The sequence below is a fragment of the Lepus europaeus genome, chromosome 2 (assembly GCF_033115175.1).
Source record: "Lepus europaeus isolate LE1 chromosome 2, mLepTim1.pri, whole genome shotgun sequence".
In the NCBI taxonomy this organism is placed as follows: Eukaryota; Metazoa; Chordata; class Mammalia; order Lagomorpha; family Leporidae; genus Lepus; species Lepus europaeus.
Genome location: NC_084828.1, coordinates 126,612,045 through 126,635,350, shown reverse-complemented (window position 1 = coordinate 126,635,350; position 23,306 = coordinate 126,612,045). Strand labels below are relative to the sequence as shown.

General features: G+C 36.7%; 1 protein-coding gene and 1 long non-coding RNA gene across 7 annotated transcripts in view; one reads left to right on the top strand and one right to left on the bottom strand.

Annotated features, from left to right (window-relative positions):
- Window positions 1–11,298, bottom strand: part of GPR149 (G protein-coupled receptor 149) — a 75,312-nt gene extending 64,014 nt beyond the window's left edge. For all 4 annotated transcript variants that reach the window (XM_062212772.1, XM_062212744.1, XM_062212752.1 and 1 more), the window contains exons 1-4: window positions 11,270–11,298; window positions 9,663–11,061; window positions 8,595–8,787; window positions 1,958–2,406 (exon numbers count right to left, since the gene is read on the bottom strand). In XM_062212772.1, coding sequence (XP_062068756.1) covers window positions 1,958–2,406; window positions 8,595–8,787; window positions 9,663–10,643 — 1,623 coding nt within the window. In that variant the 5' untranslated portion in view covers window positions 10,644–11,061; window positions 11,270–11,298. The remainder of the gene's footprint in view (window positions 1–1,957; window positions 2,407–8,594; window positions 8,788–9,662; window positions 11,062–11,269) is intronic.
- Window positions 1–23,306, top strand: part of LOC133774852 (uncharacterized) — a 294,451-nt gene that overhangs the window by 71,211 nt on the left and 199,934 nt on the right. The gene's annotated exons all lie outside the window — the stretch shown is intronic.

The following is a 23,306-nucleotide window of genomic DNA, read 5'->3' as shown; positions in this document are numbered from 1 at the left end:
TTTGAAAGGTGCGTGCACACACACACAGAAACACATATAGAAGATTCCCATCTGCTCATTTATTCCCTAAATTCTTGCAATGGCTGGGGCTGGACCACGCCACACCCAAGAGCTGGTAATTCCCTTGTGGGTGACAGTGACCAAAAACTTGAGCCTGTCATCTACTGCCTTTCAGAGTCTGTATTATCAGGAAGATGGAATTGGGAGCTGGAGCTGGGAATAAACCCCAGGCACTCTGAGATGGGATGTGGGCATCCTAATGCATTTCTTGAGTGCAAGGCCAAACATCTGCTCCATCTGCCAAGACTTTTGAATGACGGCTATACATTGTGATATTTGAGATAATAATTCCAAAAGTTTTGACAAGATATATTAGAAAATGGAGTCATTTAAAGTAATGTTCAGTAAGCAAAGTGAGTACTAGAATACTACATATAGTAATAATGCTATCTTATAAAGCTCAGAATTAGCCAAACTAAGCAAAATACTATTAAAAGTACATTCATTTGTGATAAAATAATACAACAAAAAGCATGAGTGAGATTCAAGATAACTAACCACTAAGGGATAAGCATTAAGGTGTAGGGTACTAGCACAAAAAATAGCTCCAGAGTTTTGGGAGACACACACACACACACACATGCGTGCACATTTCATTTTGAATACTATATAATTTTTAAGCATGAGAAAAACAGGAAGTTTAGATTATGCATGAACAGATTAATGAATGTGTAGGAATTCCCCCATTTAAATGTAGAACCAAATTGTATTGAAAATTTGCAATATTTGACCTCCACTTTATACTGGGTTATTTAAATATTTACTGATATTTTTGTGATATTATTAACCAGTAAACAGTATGTACAATTATATTTTCTAATAATGTATTTTGTATATTTTGTTTCACTATTTTATTTTCAAAAGATGACATCAGAGTGAGATTAGTAGTTTTACTAAATCCATGAGAATAAAGAAAATTTCTGATTATTCTCTTTATATTCATAGTTTGGTGCTATATGGTTATATTTTGATCACTGAATGCACCATTCCTAGCAGAATATTTCTAAAATTATGTTTTTGATTTTAGAGATGAATGGCAAGTAGATTCTTATTTCTATGAAATCATGTAGAAAATGGCTTTCTTCCTCAGAAATCAATAGTATAGAGAGCAAGGTCAACTTTAATTATCATCTTATGAGAGTTTGGAGAAAAGAACTATCTCATATCAATATCACACTGCAATTTCAATAAAATAAAAAGTATCCTTCATTATTCTAGGCAGGCTGGAATCTAGAAGAGGATGAAATGACTTATTGGCAAATTCTATCAGTTCTGTAAAATATTATAAAAACACTTCCCCATCTTTAAGGAGATAGGACATTCAGCAGGGCTTGAAAAAGCTCACCAGAATATATTCTGGAATAAATCTTATTTTCTTCTCTGGGTACTGGAGCAACTGGTTCCCACTGGACAAATAGGGAAGCTATCTAGCATAGTTCATAAGACAATACCCCTCATGTCTAGTTGCATAAGTATCATTGCGCATAAGGAAAAAAAACCTCTGTTGAGGACTTTTGATATGCGTTTGGAACACAGGAAAGGAAAAATCTGCAAGTTAACTAATTAAACAAATTAACTCACAGCATGAGTTCTGAGTATCTTCTCTGAATTTAAACAGATCAGTTGAAGTTAAAATAAAATGCCTTACCATTCTCAAAAATCTCAGTTGACTCTGATGATTCCAAAAATGTCTAGATTCTAAATGCAAATGTAAAATATTTTTAGAAATTAAAAAATCCCTCAAAAGACACCTTGAGATAAATTATTATTGAAATTTTAGGCAAGTAAAATTAACCTTTGACTTGACTGAATGAAATATTCAATGGAGAGGTTTTTTTAATGCCTTTTATATTTAATGCCACTTTTAGTTTCACAGGAAGAGCAACCTTTACTGTACCTGACGAGGCGTTCTTTCTGATTTACTCCTACACCACTCCCAGTCTGAAAGATTTGGTTTCTGATTCTCCTCATGAGATAGCCTTCTCTCTGGCCCTTCAAAAAAGGTGGTTTCTTCATAGTTAATATCACTTTCTCTTTTGTCAGAAAACACACTCTCATCTTTGTCTGAATCCTGTTTGGCCTCTGTAATATCAGTATTTGTGCATTTGTTAATGCCTCTCAGTGTGGAGCTGTCCAGAGAGGGTGTGGTGCTGATTTCGACTTTTATGGTATTGAAGATATTACGGTTGTCTCTTTGACAGTCTTTTGTAGTTTCACACTCATAGTTCATCAGATTTTGATAGGATATGGAATTTTCATCATCATCATAGTAATCTTCACGTGCTATTTTATAAATTCCATAACTTTGTTGGAATGATAGATTGAATTCAAAGCCTTTCCTCTTGGCTAAGTAAAAACAACAAAACTCATGGTTAGTGAAGTAGATATAAACACTAGTTGGCTATACATAGTGAATATAAATAGAAATCACAACCTGTTTATTATGAAAAACTATCTTTAGTTCTTGTAATTTATGCAAAAACATTTATGCCTTAAAAATTCAAATCCTCATCATTTCAGACCTAATTTTTCTTACTTTACCAATGAAGGACTCAAAATACATATAATCCCAAAGACACTTTCAGTTTTTGAAACAGTTTTACATAACAAAAATTCACTATAGATTAGAAAACTCTGGAATATATTTAGTTTTAGGTTTTTCATTCTGCCAATTATTTTGTACACTATTTTGGAATAAAATAAATTGTTGATAAATTTCATTTTGTTAGAAGTTAATTATTATGGGGCCGGTGCTGTGGCATAGTAGGTTAGCCCTCCACCTGTGGTGCCAGTATCCAATAAGGGTGTTGGTTTGAGTCATGGCTGCTCCACTTCCCATCCAGCTCCCTGCTAATGACCTGGGTAAGCAGTAGAAGATAGCCCAAGTGCTTAGGCCCTTGCACCCATGTGGGAGAACTGGAAGAAACTCTTGGCCCCTGGCTTTGGCTTGGCACAGCCCTGGCAGTTGCAGACATTTGGGGAGTGAACCAGTGGATGGAAGACTGCTTTCTCTGTCTCTCCCTCTCTCTGTCTGTAACTGCCTTTCAAATAAGTAAATAAATCTTTAAAAAATATAAAATTAATTATTACTCAGCCTTAACATTATAAGAATTATTCATCTGACAATACCAATAGATATGTCTACTTTAAACATTGACATTTTTATGTCTATAAATGTATACATTAAAAATTAGACCTTGGGAGTAGGCTTTATGTGTAGCTGGTAAAGCTGCCACCTGTGCCACCAGCATCTCCAGGTTGCTCTACTTCCAATCAAGTTCTCTGCTGATGTCCTGACAAAGCAGTGGAAGATGTTTTAAGTGCTTGGGCCCCCGCACCCATGTGGGAGACCTGGTTATTTTGGCCATTTAGGTAATGAACTAGCAGATGTAAGATCTCTTTCTCTGTATCTTCCTCTCTCTAACTCTGACTTTCAAATAAATAAGTAAATCTTAAAAAAGAATTTGCCATGTTGCCATACAGCTTTAAAACTTTTAAAAACAACATGTAAATTTCTGGAACAAATAAATTTTTAAGTGAATTGGTAATAAAGTGAATATATGAATATTTCTGTGAACTGAAGCTTTTCACAGTATCTGTAAAGCTAATAAGTTTCAAGACGAGTTCAATAGGAATATACAGTTTGTTTTTTAAATAAGATGGAAATACTATGGTCTTCTAAATATATGAATGCTTTGTTTTTTATCTTTTAAAATACAGCTTGTTTCAAACACATTTTCTACTTTGATTGCTTTGTGTTTTATAGTCAGACATTTAGGTATCTTTGGTAGAAAAATTATGAAAAGCTCTAAAGTTTCTGTGGGAATCATAGGTAACATTTGATTCATTTTATAATACACCTTAGTGGCCTTTACAAGCTGATTCTATTACTGAAATGTTCCCAGAACCAGAGATTTACACAGCAGTGCTGCTGACTGAAAAGTATAATTTATAAATATCATTTGTTGTTTGAGCAACAGTGTAAACAAGAAAAATTCCTATTAAAAATGGAGGATAGAAATAGATGTTAATTTATACATTGTCCTATTTATATTTATACTTACTTTTTCTCATAATGTGGTGCAATAAATTTAAATTAGGATTTTTAACTTAGAAGATGAATGAAATAAAAGGATATTTTAATTATTGATGATCTCCCTTTTTCCTAAGTTTATAAAGTGATAATTTGTCAAAATCTCAGTTTTATTACTTACTCGATAAAATTGATGCCTATGACTACATATTTTATTAGTTACATGTTATGATTCTGAAATAAATAAACTAAAAATTAGAAGTATTTTTGAAGGAGTATAAATGTATTAATGGAAACTGCCTCCATGTTACGAGGACCAAGAGGCAGCTGTATTAGGCTCTGAGAAGAAAGCAGATTTGTGAAAGAGACCATGATGTGACAGACACTTCCAAGGCCTGGTTATGCACATAAATCATAGTTTCTAATACACTAACATCCTACATAATAAAAGTTTACTGGTTCTACTTTAAAGTTAAGGAAACAAGCTGATAGAAGACACTAACCTGAAACTACTTACTTGGTGAAAACAGATTTGAACAGAAAGATAACTGAATCTAGAATTCCGGTTATTAGCTTCTATTTGAAGTTGTTTTACTGCTAATCAGATCCATGAGACAACAATGATGATGACAGCAGAATGACATGGATGTGCTATTTCTAAGTCAGAGGAAGTACATCCATATACATATATATTATGATGTCTATACATCATATGTACATACATCTTATGATGTATAGCCAATAAAAATATTTCTAGTTAATGACTTCCTTTAACATTAAAGATAAATTCTGACAAAGATCACACGGAGACAATAGATTATTATATTAGCACAAAGACTACAACATTTGACTAGAGATTGGCTGTAAGGGGGGGAACTTCTAGAAAAAATTGTCAAAAATAACATAGTTAATGATACTATGCTGAAAGAAATACTAGTATAAAAGTTAAATTGGTTATCTTTAAGTGCTTTGAGGGCAAAGAACATGTCTGGCTTATTTATTTTTATTAGTGAAAAGTTTAAATAGCTACAGAATTAGTAAATTGCATATGTTATAGCAAATGGGAAAGCTCTCCTACATCCAAAGCGGATTCTTAGCTCCAGTCAGTTGTTGTCAAAGGCACAGCGTTTGTATTGTCAACTATTCTGACTTTTGAAGACAAAGCAGTTATGTAGATTCTAATATAAAATATACTTATCTTAAAATTTTTTAAATATGAAATATACTGATCTTAACATTTTATACTTAAAATAACCATGCAGATTGGATTAAACAACCATGTCTTTGAGACAAAATCAACTCCATGGGCCATGACTTGGGAACTTCTCTTTCTTAGTGAAAACACAGCACAGTGCTAGACACATAGTTACACTCTACTAAGAAATGCTTGAGTGAGTGAGGTACTGAATAAAGCAGCCTATAGGAATCACGCTTGGTATGCTAGGGATAGTCACAACTTAGTGATGGTAGTTAATTGAATATGATTTCAGAGAAGTGATATCTTTATAAAAGTCAACGGGATTTTGGAAAATTTTACTTTTTTTTTTTTTTAATTTGAGAAGATAGACACAGAGAGCTTTATCATCCATGGGTTCACTCCCCTAAATGCACACAAGTGCCATTGGGCTGAAGCCAGGAGTCAGAAACTCAGTCTAGGTTCACCAAACGTGTGGTAGGAACCAAGTACTTGAATCATTCTAGGGACTGCATTAGTTGGAGTCAGGAGCTGGAGCCAGGTATCAAATCCAGGCACTCTGATATATGACTCAAATGTTTTAAGTAATAGGCCAAACACTTGCTCTGAGAAATGATGCCTTTAAAAAACTTTTTATTTATATGATGAAAGTCTTGAAAATAGTGGAATTCCTGACCCCTAATTTTATGTCCCTAAAATACAAAGCAAAACAAACAAAACCAATAGTTGAGTTGTTTTTAAATTTTTTGTGTATAATCTGAGATCCTTTGTTGTTTAATAACTTGCAAGAAAATTAGACCATCAGAATACAGTCAAAGATCTTTTGAAACCCATATTGCACTTCTGAAAAATAAACATAATGTATTTATCTTGCAAAGCAAAAGCTTCATTATTCCCAAACCCTGGATAAAACATGAGTTAGTACTTTTAATCACATCTTACAAATTGTAACTTTAGATGTAATTCTCAGTTAAATAAAATGAATAACTTTTCAGACTATGTCACTTACCAGGTACTCTGATTTTGTGAAAAAATAGAAAGTGAAAGAAAATATGATCTTTCTATCAAGTATTTCATTTTAACTATTTGTTTAAAGAAAGAAATCATCATGTCAGTCAATTAATCTGAAAGCCATTTACAACCCCTATGTCTACCACCTGAGTCTTCTGTCTTAAAAATTCTTTTTTTTTTTCCTCAAAACACTTCACCGTAGGCACTAGTAGTGCAGATTATTGATGGAAACAGTAGAGAATTCTTATTTTTGCAAATTAGTTTCTAGTACTGACATTCACCTTTGGTTGCCCATAGTTCAACTCCCATTCATTGGTGCTAAGATGTAGAATTACATGTATTTACATCTGCAATATGATCCCTTGGTAAACATGGGTGAGGAAAAAAAAATACTTTCCCTTGCTTCAGAGTTCATTGATAAACAATGTAAAAAGAAGATAGGGTTGACAATCCTAGTTTGTTAAGGAGAAAAAGTTTAAATGTAAAACCAAAGCCATACTCCCAAAGAATTAGTCATACAGTTGATCAAGCATCTGGACTACCTGAGAGTAAGCCCTTTTGGGGTCTCAAAATTCTGTTGTGTCATCGTAGTGGAAGGAAAATTTATGGTAGCTCCTTAAACAGTAAAAATTCTCATTTTTATTCTGAGAATTTCCCTATGGCATAGCCTGGATCATATGACAGAATGGAACCATTTGATTTATAAGCATCTAGCCTACTATAGGCTCTTCTGTCAGATTCAGGACAGAGAGAGAGTCTTTGCTAGGTCCTCTGTAATAATATATCTGTTGCACTGATTTGTTTTCAGCTAGATGGGTGTTCCCCACTTAAAATGACTTCCCTAAACCCCTTATTGGGACTTAAATTCATTTTCACTGACACTGGACTTAATTTTCCTCATAATCTTAAATGTTATAAGACAGGATCGGTTCACTAATTTAGTAACAAATGTTAATGTTTGTTAGACTGTTAGAACCTTTAGCTTATAAGTGATTTCTTCTATGTAATGTTTGTATTTTTATCAGTGCTTTAAAAGTTTGTTAGTTTTCTCTGTTGCTCTGGATATTAATCTTTAGAGGCACATCATTATTTTCTTTGGTTATTTTAAACACAAAGATGATTTTGGCATCTATTAACAATAAATTTTTATATTAACAATAAAAAAATTTCTATCATTTGAAAAATCTCTAGACATTCTAAATTTTAAATGCTATCAAGGCATGCAATATGTCAAATCATGGATAACTAATATTTATAAAATAACCCTGTTGTTGAGCTGCTTACAGAATGCGCTTTGGTATTCACCAATTTTTACAACCATAAAATAGTCTGAGATGGACTGCTTTTAAACCTCTCTTCTTTGTTAAAGAAGAATATACTTGCTTATTCACAGCAAGAATAATTAATGAGACAGTTAATTCAGCATACACTATGCAGTCTTAGATTCATGAAATAGTACAGTCTATCTTTTGTCTGCAATGATCCTTTTCCTTTCTGGCAGGGTCAACATATAAAGATCCTTTCTCAATTTTTTCCTGCCTTACATTATGGAAACAATTATACTGTGGAGAGTTTTATGGTTGGCCCTGCCTCCCATTCCCACTCTATGGTTACTTTGTAGAACATAGATTTTTACAAAAGTAAATAGCGTGGCTCGATTCATACATGAACATAAAGACAAACCGCCACCAATGTCTTTTCTTGAAACAGAAGGTGCTCTTTGCTATGTGTTTCTAACAACAGAGGTACACACTTACATTTTGCTTTGGAATTGTTTTCAGGCATTCAGATTACTTAATCTGAAAACTTTTCAAAACTCTAATATAAGAATACAGGCAGCAAAATCATGAAAATATTTTTCTTTCTGTTCTGCTGAATTTTAATGGTTATAACATGAATTTTAAATTCTTTTCAGAGAGTAAACAATGTCTTTTCAGATGTTGGCTTCTCGTAACAATTTATAGATTTGGGAGGGGAATTTGTTTTCTACTTGGGATGAAAGCTATGGTGGATATATCTTAGGGTTTTGGAAATGAATGAATATTGTTTTCTTCCTTTCTTACCTAAAATAATTCCTTAATGTGCGAATATTTCACAGTATTGTTTAAAACCTACCTCATTTGAAACCCATTGCAACATGTTAAGGTTTGTTTAATGTAATCATTTTCTGGCTATTTACCACTTACATTTGTCCTTGGCCTCTTATCTCCTACTTGGACAACTTTGTCGATGTACCACTTTTCTGTATTTGACTGCATGCATATTGCTTCCAATTGCCACACTGTCCAAACTTACTTTTTTCCCCATCAGATGCCACTGCCAGTGTGTTCTGCTTGCAGTTAATGATGCAGCCACAGGGCAAATGGGTCCAGCGTTTGGACAAGACAAATACAGGGGTTACAGTGATGGCCAGCAGGGTTAGTAGAAAGCTGAGTGTCTCCAAGGGAAGGTTCTGAAACTCTTTCACGTGTTTGACCACCATGTGGATCTGCAAAGGGGAACAGAACTTGAGACCCAACCTAGAATCCCATTTTCGGCTTGCTAAACCTTTCCTGCAATCACACTGCCCCATATCCTTTGCTGAGTGAAAACTAGAATCTCTGCACCTGGTGGACTCCAGGGACTGGTGAGATGCACCCGCACTGTGCCAGATCAGAATTTTCGTGATACCTGCTCTAGAGTAGTAGATCTGTGTCAGTTTCCAAGTCAAGCCAGGAAAGCACACTCAACAGCGTGGGGGACATCACGCAGGGAATCTGGCGACCATGGGACCTGCATCTGTCGTTCCAGATGGCCTTTGTCACCTCCCTGGTTCCTCACCTCTGCCCAGGCACGCTTGCCACAGCAGGGTGCCACTCTGTCACCTCTCAACTGGGCTCACCCCTGGAGGCGGGAAGCAGAAACTCTTTTGTCGCCTCTTTCCTTCCTGGACTGGGTTCTCTCCTTTCCCAGGCTGAGGATGGGCGGTGCCCTCATCCGACCGGAATGGAGCAAAGGGAAAAGGAAGCCAGACCGTCGGAGAAGAGACCCTTTTTACTCTGTCCCTCCTTTTGTGAATATTCCCAGATTTTGTTGTCCTTTGTAACGATAGATCTAGGGAAACCCCATGGAAAGTCGCCCACGACCGAAAGCGCTCCCCTTTCTCCTCAATGTCTACACAAGAAGCTCAGTAGCCAAAGCTTCGCGGCTCACTGGCCCTCCCTGCGGTCGGCCTTCCGGCAAAGCGTCTCTAAAACCTAAGAGACACATTCGGAAGCGGACTTAACTGGGCATCTGCTGGCGACTCCCCAAACCCGCGTCACCAATCCCTACCCGCACCCACGCCGCCTGGCACTCACGGACACAGAACAAATGCACTTTTACCATCATGGGCAGCCAAAGGAGGACTTTAGTCAGCGCTAGGATCAAGGCGAAGCGCTTCTGCGCGACGCTCACGGTGTAGCTTCTGGTGCCATAGAGAGTCCCCCGGTGGTCGCTCCTGCGGGCTCCAGCCCCAGCGGCAGCTCGAGGTCCGGCTCCAAAAACGGTGTCCGAGCTCGGGGAGCCTCCCGCAGCGCAGCGCACAGCCCGGTCCGGAGCAGTCTCGGGAGACAGGGAAAGCGTTCTTCCCCCGGTAGGAGGGGTGCCGGGAGTGGAAGCCCCTCGGGAAATTTCCTGATAATTGCCGTGTAGTCTCTGCGGCTCCTCCGAACATAGCAGCTGGGGAATGAGCGGGAGCGAGAGACCAGCGAGCAGCACGAAGGCCGAAGCGTACACGGCGAAGAGGAGCAGCACGTAGGAACTGGAGCAGTCGGCCAGGCAGCCCCAGGGCGTGCGCACGAAGGAGCCCCAGCCGCACAGCGGGAGCGCCGAGAGCAGCAGGCTGACTGCCCACAGGGCCAGCGCCACGCCAAGAACCTGGCCCGAGCTCCTGGAGCTTGCCTGGCTCATCACAGCTCTGCGCAAAGTGTAAAAGTTGTAGGCGACTACCAGAGTCGCCTTCAAGTTGCTGGAGAGGCCCTGGCATAAATACAGTAAGGCAGAGGTGGTGCACAGAGACTGGAAGTTGCCAGGGACCTCGCCTGGCCACTGCAAAAATATGAAGATGGTCACCGCCAGGACGCCCAGGAAATCATCCACAGACCAGAAAGCCACTAGCATGGACACAACAGTTCGGTTCTGCATTTTTAGCAGGGAAATCAGTGAAAAAATGCTGCCCGCCAGGGCTGCAAGAGTCATTAAACATGTCAGACAAAACAGATAGATATGCAGAGTTCCTGGCGGACCTAAAAGGTCCGTAGAATTATGATTTTCTTTCCACAGGCTGGAGTCATTTGTTAATAAGTTACTGAGAAATAAAGGCATTGTCCTGGGTCAATATTTACTTAACCTTCTCAATAACTCGTGATTTTTTTCAAAACAGCTGTTGCAAATCAGATCTCATTTCTCCTACCAAGTTATCCTCTAGATGTTTCCTCCAGCCAGTCTTGCAGGAAATTGCCAGGTAAGTTTCCTTTAGATCTGCCTCAACCCATATTTAAAAAGAGTGTTCCATTTCAAGCATTAGTAAGAAACTTTTCAACATTCCAATTAAAAAGGAACAAACCAAAACCTCTCTCCCACCATCAAGTTTCAGGCAACAAGCAAACTCCTCAGGTAGACTGATAAGCAAGGCCGTCGGGATCCGTTTGGGGGCTTCTGCGGAGTAAAGCAGCTTGTAGCTTGAGGTAATCAAACTGCATTCACTTTTAAGCGCTGTGAAATCATGCGTTTGGTTCCAGAGCTGGATTCAAAGGCAGAGATTGTTAGGTAGGTTTCAGCTCTGGTGGCAGAGACAGAAGGAAAGAGAGGGGGGAGAGGGAAGGAGGGAGAAAGAGAGAGGGAGGGAGGGAGGGAGGGAGAGAGAGAGAGAGAGAGAGAGAGAGAGAGAGAGAGAGAGAGAGAGACTGTCAGAGTCAATAGAGAGCCTGGAAACAGGCTGCCATCCAAACCTCAGAGTTCTTCAACCAGCCTGTGATCCTCCGAGCTGCAAGAAGGAGGAGTCAGCTCCAAGCAGGAAAGCAGCAGGAGGGAAAAAGGGGAGGGGAATTCAGTGTATGAGTAAAATGATGTACATCTCAGTTTGCTTCATTTGAAGCAAAAAAGTGTCCTCACTAGCCCTTCTCCTTTAGTTTTGACATATAAAGATAGCCCCAGTAATAACTCAGGCTTGATGTGAGTTGCAAATGTCACCTTGGAGAGGTCTGAGCTACTCTGATAGCGAAAGGGCTGCTTTTATTCTTAGCTCGACTTCCCTGCTTCACAATCCAATAGAGGAAGAATATTATCAATGCCATTTATAAGAATAGGATCTAGTAGATTACTTTTAAAAAAAATTGTACTTGAGAATGTCATTTAGGTCCTCACTAAACAAAATTATGCAGGAATTTTTGGGTAGAGCCATACTGCTTTAGACATTCTTTTATAACTATTTTCTGTTGATGACACCCAATAAGCAGGTCCTATTTTAATACATGATATTTCTGGGGGTGTGTTAAGTTCAGAGGACATTATATATTATTTAATATGAAGGTCACACCATGAAAAAAATTTAATTAGCGTATTCATGTACATAGTTACATCCTGTGAATTGTCAGTTTTGCAAGATGAGTGCCTTAACAAAGAGGTGATTGAGTAGTGGTTCTGCTCTGACATTTATCTCCGAGGATGTTTTTAGGGTAGCATTTCCTCTTCAGCTCAGACGCATGACCTGATGCCTCCTTTCCCAAAGTTGATATGGTAATGATCTCAGAGAGTGGAAGTGGTGATAGAATTGTGAGCATTCCTTTCGTTTCAGAGATAACTGAAACTGTGTTTTGAACCTGAAGCTCTTCAAGTGGGAAATGATTGTATTAGTCATTGGCAACCACACCCTTTAATAGACACAATAGGCTGCTCACTTGTTTGATCTTTTTTTCCCCTTCCCTCAGTAGATGGAAACAAAAGCCCTACTAACAACACTTGCAGGTGGCGGCTTTATCCTCTATACCACAGTGCCCACAGTGTCAGCCCTGACCCTGCATTCTTAATTGCAACACTCATTTTCTAGTAATTCCCTCTTCATGAAATTCTATCACTGAGTGTTGACAACCATAAAGTTTTATTCCTGTTTTTCTTTCTTACGAAGTATGTTTGAAATGAATCATTTTGAAAAATGCTATTTTCAATATTTTAAAAATTTTTAAATAGTGTATTATATGTGTTATAAACAATATATAATGCATTAAATTATAAACAATATATAATGCATTAAATGTTTATAAACAAAAATTTTATAATGCATTATGCTAAAGTATATATATAATGCATTATATATAAACAACATGTGTGTATTATAGCATGAATTATACTGCACTGTATATATATATATGATACAGCATGAATGTTGTTTGTAAATAGACTTTATAAACATTATTAAGTAGCTTAATAATATGTTTCTTGAAGATTTTAAGCTTGTCCCTTAGCCATAATCTTTCTTAAAATATTCTCCTGAAGAGGAAAAAAAAAGAAAAAAGAAAAAAAAGACAAATAGCTTTAAATGCTTTTTTTAAAAGATTTATTTATTTATTTGAAAGTCAGAGTTACACAGAGAGAGACGGAGAGGCAGAGAGAGAGATATATATATCTTCCATTCGCTGGTTCAGTCCCCAACTGGCCATAACAGCCAGAGCTGCGCTGATCCAAAGCCATGAGCCAGGAACTTCCTCTGGGTCTACCACGCGGGTGCATGGGCCCAGGACTTGGGCCATCTTCTACTGATTTCCCAGGCCATAGCAGAAAGCTGAATCAGAAATGGAACATCCAGGACTCGAACCAGCGCCCATATGGGATGCTGGCACTGTAGGTGGCGGCTTTTCCCACTTTGCCACAGTGCTGGCCCCTATGAGTGAGCTTGGTTCCTCTGTCTCGCCTATAACTGAGCTTGGCATCTTCAATTATTTTGAATTATCTTCAAATTACAAATGCAAGATTATATAGATTTAAATAGATATTATCATTATGCCAGAATGCAAAAATTTGTTTCTTTTTGTCTCACTACTCTTTTACCAATTTAAAACATGTAGCGTATGTTTTAAACTTGTCCTGTGTGTAATATAGCATTCCAGACTATAAAGTGCTAAATTACAGAAATTTGGCAGAAATAAATTACAGACTATTAAAAATTCATGGATAATTACATGCCTATAATTTCATTAGGCTTATACTTTATGAAGTCCTTAATATAATTATAGTTTTGTGAAGGATTTCAGGCAATTTATTTCTCCTGAAGTCTCTACTATATCTGAATACTCTCTGAACATGATAACTGAAAGTCCTCAAACACTAGGAAACAACATAAAAGTTCTGGTTGAATATTATAAAACAATAATCTCAGCAATGGGGACTTTGATAATCATAAAGGAACTACAATTGGACACATTGAGTCTTGTTTTATGAAAATAAAAAAGCACTATAGATAAAGTTGATCATATATGTTACTTCTGTTTCTAGAAATACAGTGGTACGCAGTAAAAACATTTTTTTAATATTTTATTTTATTTAGTTGACAGGTAGAGTTACAGACAGTGAGATGGAGAGACAGAGAGAAAGGTCTTCCATCCACTGGTTCACTCCCCAAACGGCAGTGATGCCTGGAGCTGGGTCGATCCGAAGCCAGGAGCCAGGAGCTTCCTCCAGGTCTCCCACATGGGTGCAGGGGCCCAAGACTTGGGCCATCTTCTACTGCTTTCCCAGGCCATCTGCAGAGAGCTGGATTGGAAGAGGAGCAGCTGGGACTAGAACTGACACCCATGTTGGATACCAGCACTGCAGGTGGAGGATTAATAACCTGTGCCACAGCACTGGCCCCTGCAGTGAAAACATTTTAGAGAACTGGCCAAGCTTAACACTTTTACTAAATTTATGACTAAATCTCAAGTGAAAGATTCAATAAATTATCTAATATATACATATACACACATAACTTATGAAGTCTAGATTTTATAAATATAAATATACAATAAATATATAAACTTATGATATATAATATCATTATGCAAATGCAGATTTTATAAAATACATCAATACTGGAAATTTGACATCATTAGAGACCCAAATTCTGTGATTTCTTTCTTCTCTTTCAATGTCTTACTAGAAACCTGTATCTCATAATTACTGTCTAACTATAAGAAAGGACACAATTAAACTTGACTTCAAGTTAGAGACAGATAACTTCATAATGATAATCTTTACATACTTGATAAATACACTGTCAACCCAAAGGCAGCCCTTGACATTTGTGGGGAATTGTTTCAGTGTTCTAAAATGAAAAATTCCTTAATTTATTTCTAGCTGTTCCATATCTTTGTATGTACATATCTTTGTATGTACATATGTATGTTTGTACATACATATGTTTGTATATTTGTAAATGTAGAACAGATAGAGGGGCCAGCGCTCTGGTGCAGTAGGTTAATCCTCTGCCTGCGGCTCCAACATCCCATATGGTCACCAGTTCTAGTCCCAGCTGCCCCTTTTCCAATCCAGCTCTCTGCTATGCCCTGGGAAAGCAGTAGAAGATGGCCCAAGTGCATGGGCCCCTGCCACCCGCATGGGAGACAGGAAAGAAGCACCTGGCTCCTGGCTTTGGATCGGCACAGCTCCGCCATGGTGGCCATCTGAGGAGTGAACCAATGGAAGGAAGACCTTTCTCTTTGTCTCTCCCTCTCACTGTAACTCTACCTTTCAAATAAATAAATAAAAATATTAAAAAAAGAACAGATAGATAGAAAATTACTTGTTATTTATGCTCATTGCTTATTCAATTTTATTTATGTGACACATTTTGTTTATAGTATTATGTGATTTCTACCTCAACATATAATATAGCATCTAGAGGAATGTTCTTATAGAAAGTTATGTGAAGCTATTCAGTGGATTGTGAGTGACTAAACTCATCCACAAAATAAAAATATAAGTAATGTACATTTATTCGTTCATTCATTGAATATTTATATGAGTGTCTAAAGATCAGACAATATTCACTCATAAACAGAGCATCATAATTCCTGCTATTGGACTCCTACTGTCTAATCATTTTTCATACTATCTTCTTCTTTAAAGTCTTCTCTTTGAAAATCACCTTTCACCAAATGGTATTCAATACAGAAAAATGTTTAATGCTTGGTATAGAATGTTCTGTTGCAAAACAAACTGACCAAGTCTTAAGATAGTAATGAGGCAACACAAGGAATCCCTACACTTTATTTTCATGAGGTCCATGTGAAATACAAATTTCAAAGAAATAATTTCAATATTTCAGTATTGCAAGGATAAAATAATATTTTGAGCTAATTGTTATCACTAGAAATGATATACAAAGATGTTCTAATATTAATTTTTAGCTTATTTTCATCAGGGAGCTGGAAAGTCCTCTTAAGTAATATTGAGAATAGTTCTCATGCTCATCAGGTCCATTTTTGTGTTTATCTTACATGGTCCGTGCTGTGCTGATCTGTGATTAGAATGTGACAACCCCTCACCATCAACCTTTACCATTAGCTATCCTTCCTGATCCTTATCAGGGTGTTTTGGGATATTGCTTCCTTCCTAATGAAGCCTTTCTTAGCATTTTTGGTTATATTTTAGGCTCTACATCTGTAATGGTTCAAAATGTTCACTCTAAATATCACAACTACCTCAACCATATTTTTAAAGCTTTTTAAATGAATGCAAATTGCATAGGTACAGTTTTAGGAATATAGTGGTTTTTCCCCATACCCACCCTCCCACCCCAACTCCTGTCCCACCTCCTACTCCCTCTCCCATCCCATTCTTCATTAAGATTCATTTTTAATTAACTGTATATACAGAAGACCAACTCTGTACTAAGTAAAGATTTCAACAGTTTGTATCCACAAACACACAACGTGTAAAGTACTGTTTGAGAACAAGTTTTGAAGTTAATTCTCATAGTACAACTCATTAAGGACAGAGGTCCTACATGGGGAGTGCACAGAGACTTCTGTCCTCAATAACATGCACAATGACTTCTGTCCTCAACCATATTTTTAAAGATTGACGGTTGTTCATTTAAGACTTTGCAAAAGAAATGCCACTCACATTCTGGAAGTAGCTTCTCTCTGTGTGCTCATTGTTAGAGCTTTCCTTTGTAACCTGAACAGTCTTCCTGTAGGGGCATTGACACATTGCTTTGAGGGGGTTTCTGGAGCAACATAATGACAAATAAGTTTTCTGGTTTTTTTGGCAGCAAGTGTAGTTTACTTATTAAGGTCTTAGCTTTCTTCACAGGTAAAAATAAAGCAATGACTTTGGGACCAGGTGTTTAGCTTAGTGGTTAGGACACTTATTTCCTATATTGGAGCATCTGGGGTTAATACCTAGCTCTGGCTCCTGACTTTAGCTCTCTCCAGTGCAGGCCCTTGAGCAGCAGTAATGGCTCAAGTAACAGTTCCTGTCATCCATGTGAGAGATACAGATTGCATTCTGGGTTCCTAACTTTTGTCCTGGCCTAGTCTAGCCATTGTGGGCATCTGGAGAGTTAATCAGCAGATGAGCAGTCTGTCTTTGTCTCTTCCTCTCAAACAACCTAACTAAACAAAAACAATGACTTTGAAAGATTTGGGGTTTTTATTTTAAGGATTGGAAAACTATATCTTGTTTTTGAAAAAAATTTTTTGAAGCAAGGCCATATCCATTGTTATGTCTTCTTAATAACTGTTTTCAGGCAGTCATTAAGAGATTGTGTGAATCAAAGCTGCAACTATTTACTGTTTGTCCCTTTTCAGCAAAAAAAATTGGTGATCCCTGATTTTCTGAGAGGAGCATTTCAATATAAATTTATCTCAGATTAGTAGAGAATTTGAGACATATCCACATACCCTTAAATATTCTAACATTAATATTGTATTATAAATTAATACTATAACATGTTATGTATAATGATTAAAAATAACCTCAATAGTTACAGCAATGATAATAGCTAACATTTATTTAGTTCTTACAATGTGGTAGCTATTCTTCTAAGTTATTTTACCAGCTGACTTAATTTCACAGTCTTATCATATGTGTATTCAACTTAGTCTCATTTTCCAAAGGAACTGAGTTGAGGGAGAATAAATAGCCCTTTGAAAGTCACACCTACTGGTAAAGAATTTGAACCTGAATTACCTAGAGACTTTAGCTTATAGAGGCACGATGTTATGTACTTTATTTTTCTTCTGCATTCTATAGATCTTTTTTGCCTTTAGGGACATCCTGTGAGTCTCAATAAATCAGTGAAATTGCCTGGGAAGAGAACTTCTTGAGACAATGAATATTTCTTAGATCTTGAATTAGTATTAGAATGATGCAGATGGCTTCTTGTTCTTTCTTTTCATTTAATATCATTGAGCTCCAAAGGCTTTACAGAGATTATCTAAGTAGCTCTTAATTCCCTAGGGAGAAGCAAAGGGTTCTGTTTTTTTTTTTTTTTTCCCCTAAACAGCTGAGAAGTTACAGCATGCAAGCAAAATTACTTGTTCAAGATGACACTGCAATTCAGTGACTGAGGTAGAAATTCAATCGACCTCCCTCCATTTTCTCATTCCTTATCTGCTCACCAAGGCAGAAATGTGTTTGCACTATGTAGTGAGAAATACTCCGGGTTTTTTTTTTTAACTTTTATTTAATAAATATAAATTTCCAAAGTACAGATTTTGGATTACAATGGATTCCCCCCCCCCCATACCTTCCCTCCCACCTGCAACCCTCCCATCTCCTGCTCCCTCTCCCATCCCCTTCACATCAAGATTCATTTTCAATTCTCTTTATATACAGATCAATTTAGTATATATTAAGTAAAGATTTCAACAGTTTGTTTGCACCCACATAGAAACACAAAGTGTAAAATATTGTTTAAGTACTAGTTATAGAATTAATTTACATTGTACAACACATTAAGCACAGAGAGCCTACATGAGGAGTAAGTGCACAGTGACTTCTGTTGTTGTTTTAACAATTAACGCTCTTATTTATGGCGTCAGTAATCACCCAAGGCTCTTTTCATGAGTTGCCAAGGCTATGGAAGCCTTTTGAGTTTGCCAACTCTGATCTTATTTAGACAGGGTCATAGTCAAAGTGGAAGTTCTCTCCTCCCTTCAGAGAAAGGTACCTCCTTCTTTGATGGCCCGTTCTTTCTGCTGAGATCTCACTTGCAGAGATCTTTCATTTAGGTGTTTTTTGTTTGTTTGTTTGTTTGTTTTGCCAGAGTGTCTTGGCTTTCCATGCCTGAAATACTCTCATTGGCTCTTTAGCCAGATCTAAATGCCTTAGGGCTGGTTCTGAGGCCAGAGTGTTGTTTAGGACATCTGCCATTCTATGAGTCTGCTGTGTTGATCCCATGTTGGATCATTCTCTTCTTTTTAATTCTATCAGTATTAGCAGACACTAGTCTTGTTTATGTGATGCCTTTGACTCTTAATCCTATCATTATGATCAATTATGAACTGAAACTGATCACTTTGACTAGTGAGATGGCATTGGTACATGCCACCTTGATGGGATTGAATTGGAATCCCCTGGCACGTTTCTAACTCTACCATTTGGGGCTAGTCTGACTGGGCATGTGCTGAACTGTACATCTACTCCCTCTCTTATTCCCACTCTTATATTTAACAGGGATCACTTTTCAGTTAAATTTGAACACCTAAGAATAATCGTGTGTCAATTAAAGAGTTCAACCAATAGTATTAAGTAGAACTCAATAGCAAAACAAAAACAAAACAAAAACCCAAAAATATATTCAGATTAAAAAATGATTAATAGTGACTCCCGTTGTTGATTTAACAATTGACACTCTTATTTATGACATCAGTAATCATACGAAGCTCTTGTCATGAGCTGCCAAGGCTATGGCGGCCTCTTGAGTTCACCAACTCTGATCTTTAAATTTAGACAAGGCCATATTCAAAGTTGAAGCTCTCTCCTCCCTTCAGAGAAAGGTACTTCCTTCTTTGATGGCCCATTGTTTCTGCTGAGATCTCACGCACAGAGATCTTTCATTTGGGTAATTTTTTTTGCCAGAGTGTCTTGGCTTTCCATGCCTGAGAAATTCTCATGGGCTTTTTAGCCGATCCAAATGCCTTAAGGGCTTATTCCGAAGCCCGAGTGCTGTTTAGGGCATCTGCCATTCTATGATTCTGCTGTGTATCCCAATACCCATGTTGGATCGTTCTCTCCTTTTTAATTCTATCAGTTATTATTAGACGACATTAAAATCTTAAAGAAACATGTGATAAATGCTTATAAACGAAAGTCCTGCAGAGCTGAAAAGTGGTATTGATTCTCTAGTCTCTTTGGTGGAAAGCTAGGCCTTGATAACCTGAATGTGATTTCTGATGTTCCTCGTGGCTTACTTTGAAAATTTCAACAAGTCATTTAATCCTGCTTATGGCTCAGTTCCTCAGTCTTCATAGATAGGGTAATAATACTTATTCTGATGAAATTAGAAGCTTTGATGAAAAAACATCGTAAGAGATTAAAATCAATAATGATTTTTCTGCTATAATTTATCTCCATAACTTGTAGCTTCCTTTGAAATGAAATATTATATCATTATAAGCTCTGAATTCTCTGGAATATGAAAATAAGAAGATATGAGGTTGTAGTATACTATATTCTTCTTTTCCTTCCTTTTCTTATAGAAATCAGAATAGCAAGTCATCAGATATGATATTCAATTTTCGATTTGATGCTCAGATTAATAATTTTGAAGTGGAAGTTGGTGGGAAGGAGTGGGGAGAGGGAAACAAAGGAGAGGTGAGGGAAGAGAGGAGAGAAAAAGAATATAGAGTAGACTTGGGGTGTCGACTAAAATTTTGGGCTACTAGTGGGGAAGCATCAAGGTGGGAGGGAAAATGTCTTAGAAGTATCATGGATAAAAGGTATAGACAAATTGACAAACATAGATTCTATACATTAAACTTGATTTGTTCTAGAAGGGATTCAAGATAAATCGCATTAAGTTAGACTTCAAAATGGGCTAATGGCAAATTACAATAAAAGTGCAAAATGAAACTTTACTCTCACTCTGCAGAAGTTATGAATATTAATAATTTTATTTGTATGCATTAATAAATATATACATTTATGTGATCATACTTACTAATACAATAATTTTTATTTTATGGATCAAATTTTCTTGGTGATCACTTAATATTGGCACCTCATTTATTTTTAATGGCTGTTCTGTATCATAATGTGTGGATGAACTATAATTTACTAAATTTTTCATTGGAGGACATACTCTTTTTTTTTCTTTCCAAGCTGCTTTGCTTTAAAAGACAATGTTTAGTAAACATTCTTATTCATCTACCAAGTTATCTTTTTGTAAATTCTAAATATTATTAGAATTGCTGGTCTAAAGTTGATTTAAATTTTCACATATTTAGCTATGTACCTACCAAGGAGGTATGCTAACATCAGCAGCACATACTGAAGTGTATTCAAACTATGTATTCTCTCCCACATTCTCACATTATCACCCAGGAAACAGTCACATGGGTCCTTTCTGTGCACCATGAGCGCTCCTTTGCTAGGACCATTATAAAATATTGTGTAGTCTACCTTTATTTTTTATTAAAAAAACTTTTTTTTTTTTTAAAGATGATTGCTGGTCTTAAAGTTAGGTAACTCTGCTGTGCTTAAGATCATCTTTAAGGTTAAAGGCGTAAAGTTAATGTGCTCACGGGGTGGGGGGTGTTACAATACTACCCCCTCTGTTTTTTTAAGCATAGTATTAAGGTCCTGCATGGGAAGTTAGTGCACAGTTACTCCTGTTATTAGTTTAACAATTAACACTCTTATGTGTGACATCAATGATCACCCTAGGTTCTTGACATGAGCTGTCTAGGCTATGGAAGCCTTCTGAACCCACAGACTGTCAGTATTCAGACAAGGCCTTGAACAAGGTGGAAGTTCTCTCCTCCTTTGGAAAAAAGTGCATACTTCTTTGATTACCACTTCTTTCTACTGAGGTCTCACTCAGGGAGGTTCTCCATGTTGGGATAACTTTTTGCATGAATGTCCTGGCTTTCCACACCTGAAATGCTCTCCTGGGCATTTTGGCCAGACCAGAATGCCTTTAGGGCTGACTCTGAGGTTACTGAGCGTTACTTAGAGCAATTGCCATTCCATGAGTCTGCTATATGGACTGCTTCCCATGTTGGAGCATTTACTCTTTAATTCTATTAATTCTATTGATACGATAACTTTAACAATTAGTCCTATCTACATGACCACTTTAAAACTTAATCCAATTTAATATGGTCATTTAAAACTTAATCCAATCTACATAATTATGTTAAAACTTAAGATGTCACTTTCATCATCTAGCCCAAGGGAATTTGGAATCCTATGGTGAAGTAAATTCAGCTGTGATGAAGTTATGATTTAAGCTCTCATTTAAGCTATGCTATTATACAGAAATTATTAGCCATTCTTTTCATAACATCTAAAAATCAAACTACATCTTGGAGAAGCCATCAGCACAGAGTCAGTTTCCCATGTTAGAATAAAGAAATGATGGAACAAGTCCAGCTTCCCAGATTGCCCACTGACAATAACAATATAAAATGAAATTTAGCAAGCAGTTTCAACCATTAAATAATAACTTATGAAAATATTTGCCGGGAGGTCCAATGCCTTCTGTAAATTTTAAGAATACATGTATTTGGAATTATCTCTTAAATATTTAACACAGTGTGGCTTGTTTAACCAGCAAACTCAAGCACACACATATAAAACATTTTTTAGTTTCTTTCTACCAACAGATTTAATACATCTCACAAACAGATTCAGGTCACATGAATCTAATGTATCTTCAATTAATTTTAGCATTTAAATTTATGAGCAATCTTTCATTTATAAGCCAATTAAGACAGAGCTCTTAAAATTTTTTTCTGTGTAGCCATACAATATGTACACATGAATAACACAACATACAAGATAGAACAATAAAGCAGTTTTAGTAATAGTTTTCTGAAATCTTTAGCTGTTTTTTATTACCATCAACCAATTCGATTTACTTTCTGCTCTTAATAATCTCGGTTAACCATACTTTCTCCCAGTTGGAACCTGTAGTGCATTATTGGTTTCATCTGTTTACAGAGTTACCCCAAAGCACTGACTATAGTAGAAGTGGCTGGAGAAGCTATAGGAGGACAGCTAAATGCAGAACCAACAATGTTTTAGTTCTACGAGCAGCAGATCTGATATACAAAACTGTGGATGACAAAAGTCTTCAAATAGCCACGTTTAAAATTATAAACTCATTAACCAACAAGAGACAGTTGGTTACTCCATACAGTGTTTTCAAAATCACCTGTAAGATTTCACAAAACATTAAGCCCTTTTAGGCCTCTGGGCCTTTCTCATTAAGGTAACCATCATGTCGAGTAACACAGGATCGTTAGACTTTTTAACTTTCAGACATTTGTATCAGTAGCATTCTATATTATCAAAACTTAAAATTTAACACCACTTCACATCTTGACAGTACTTCTACTATAATCCAAATAGCCTGATTAGTTGGTGTCTCTACAAGATGAGAGACATATATCCTTTGATATTTCCAGGGGCCCAGCTGGAAATATCAAAGTCCAAATTTTTTGGAAGTTTGATTTTTTGAATGCCTGTCAAGGATGCCAAGAAGGCTTAAAATTTCTAGTTGAAATAAGATCCCTTAACATCATGACATAGTATTGACCAGATTTGATCATTGTTACAAGGTGATTACTCACATGTTTTAGAATAAGCATAGACAAATTATAACTCCTTTAAAACTCAGTTATTTTAAAAAATTAGAACCTAACAGAGACATTAAGAGAACATAATAGATTACTTTAACATAACATAAAAATCTGTGTCTCTTTGGTTGTTCCAAAAATCAGAAATAAAACCTTAAATTTAAGAGCTGGTGCACTGAATCAAATTCCATAATTTGGAACAGTT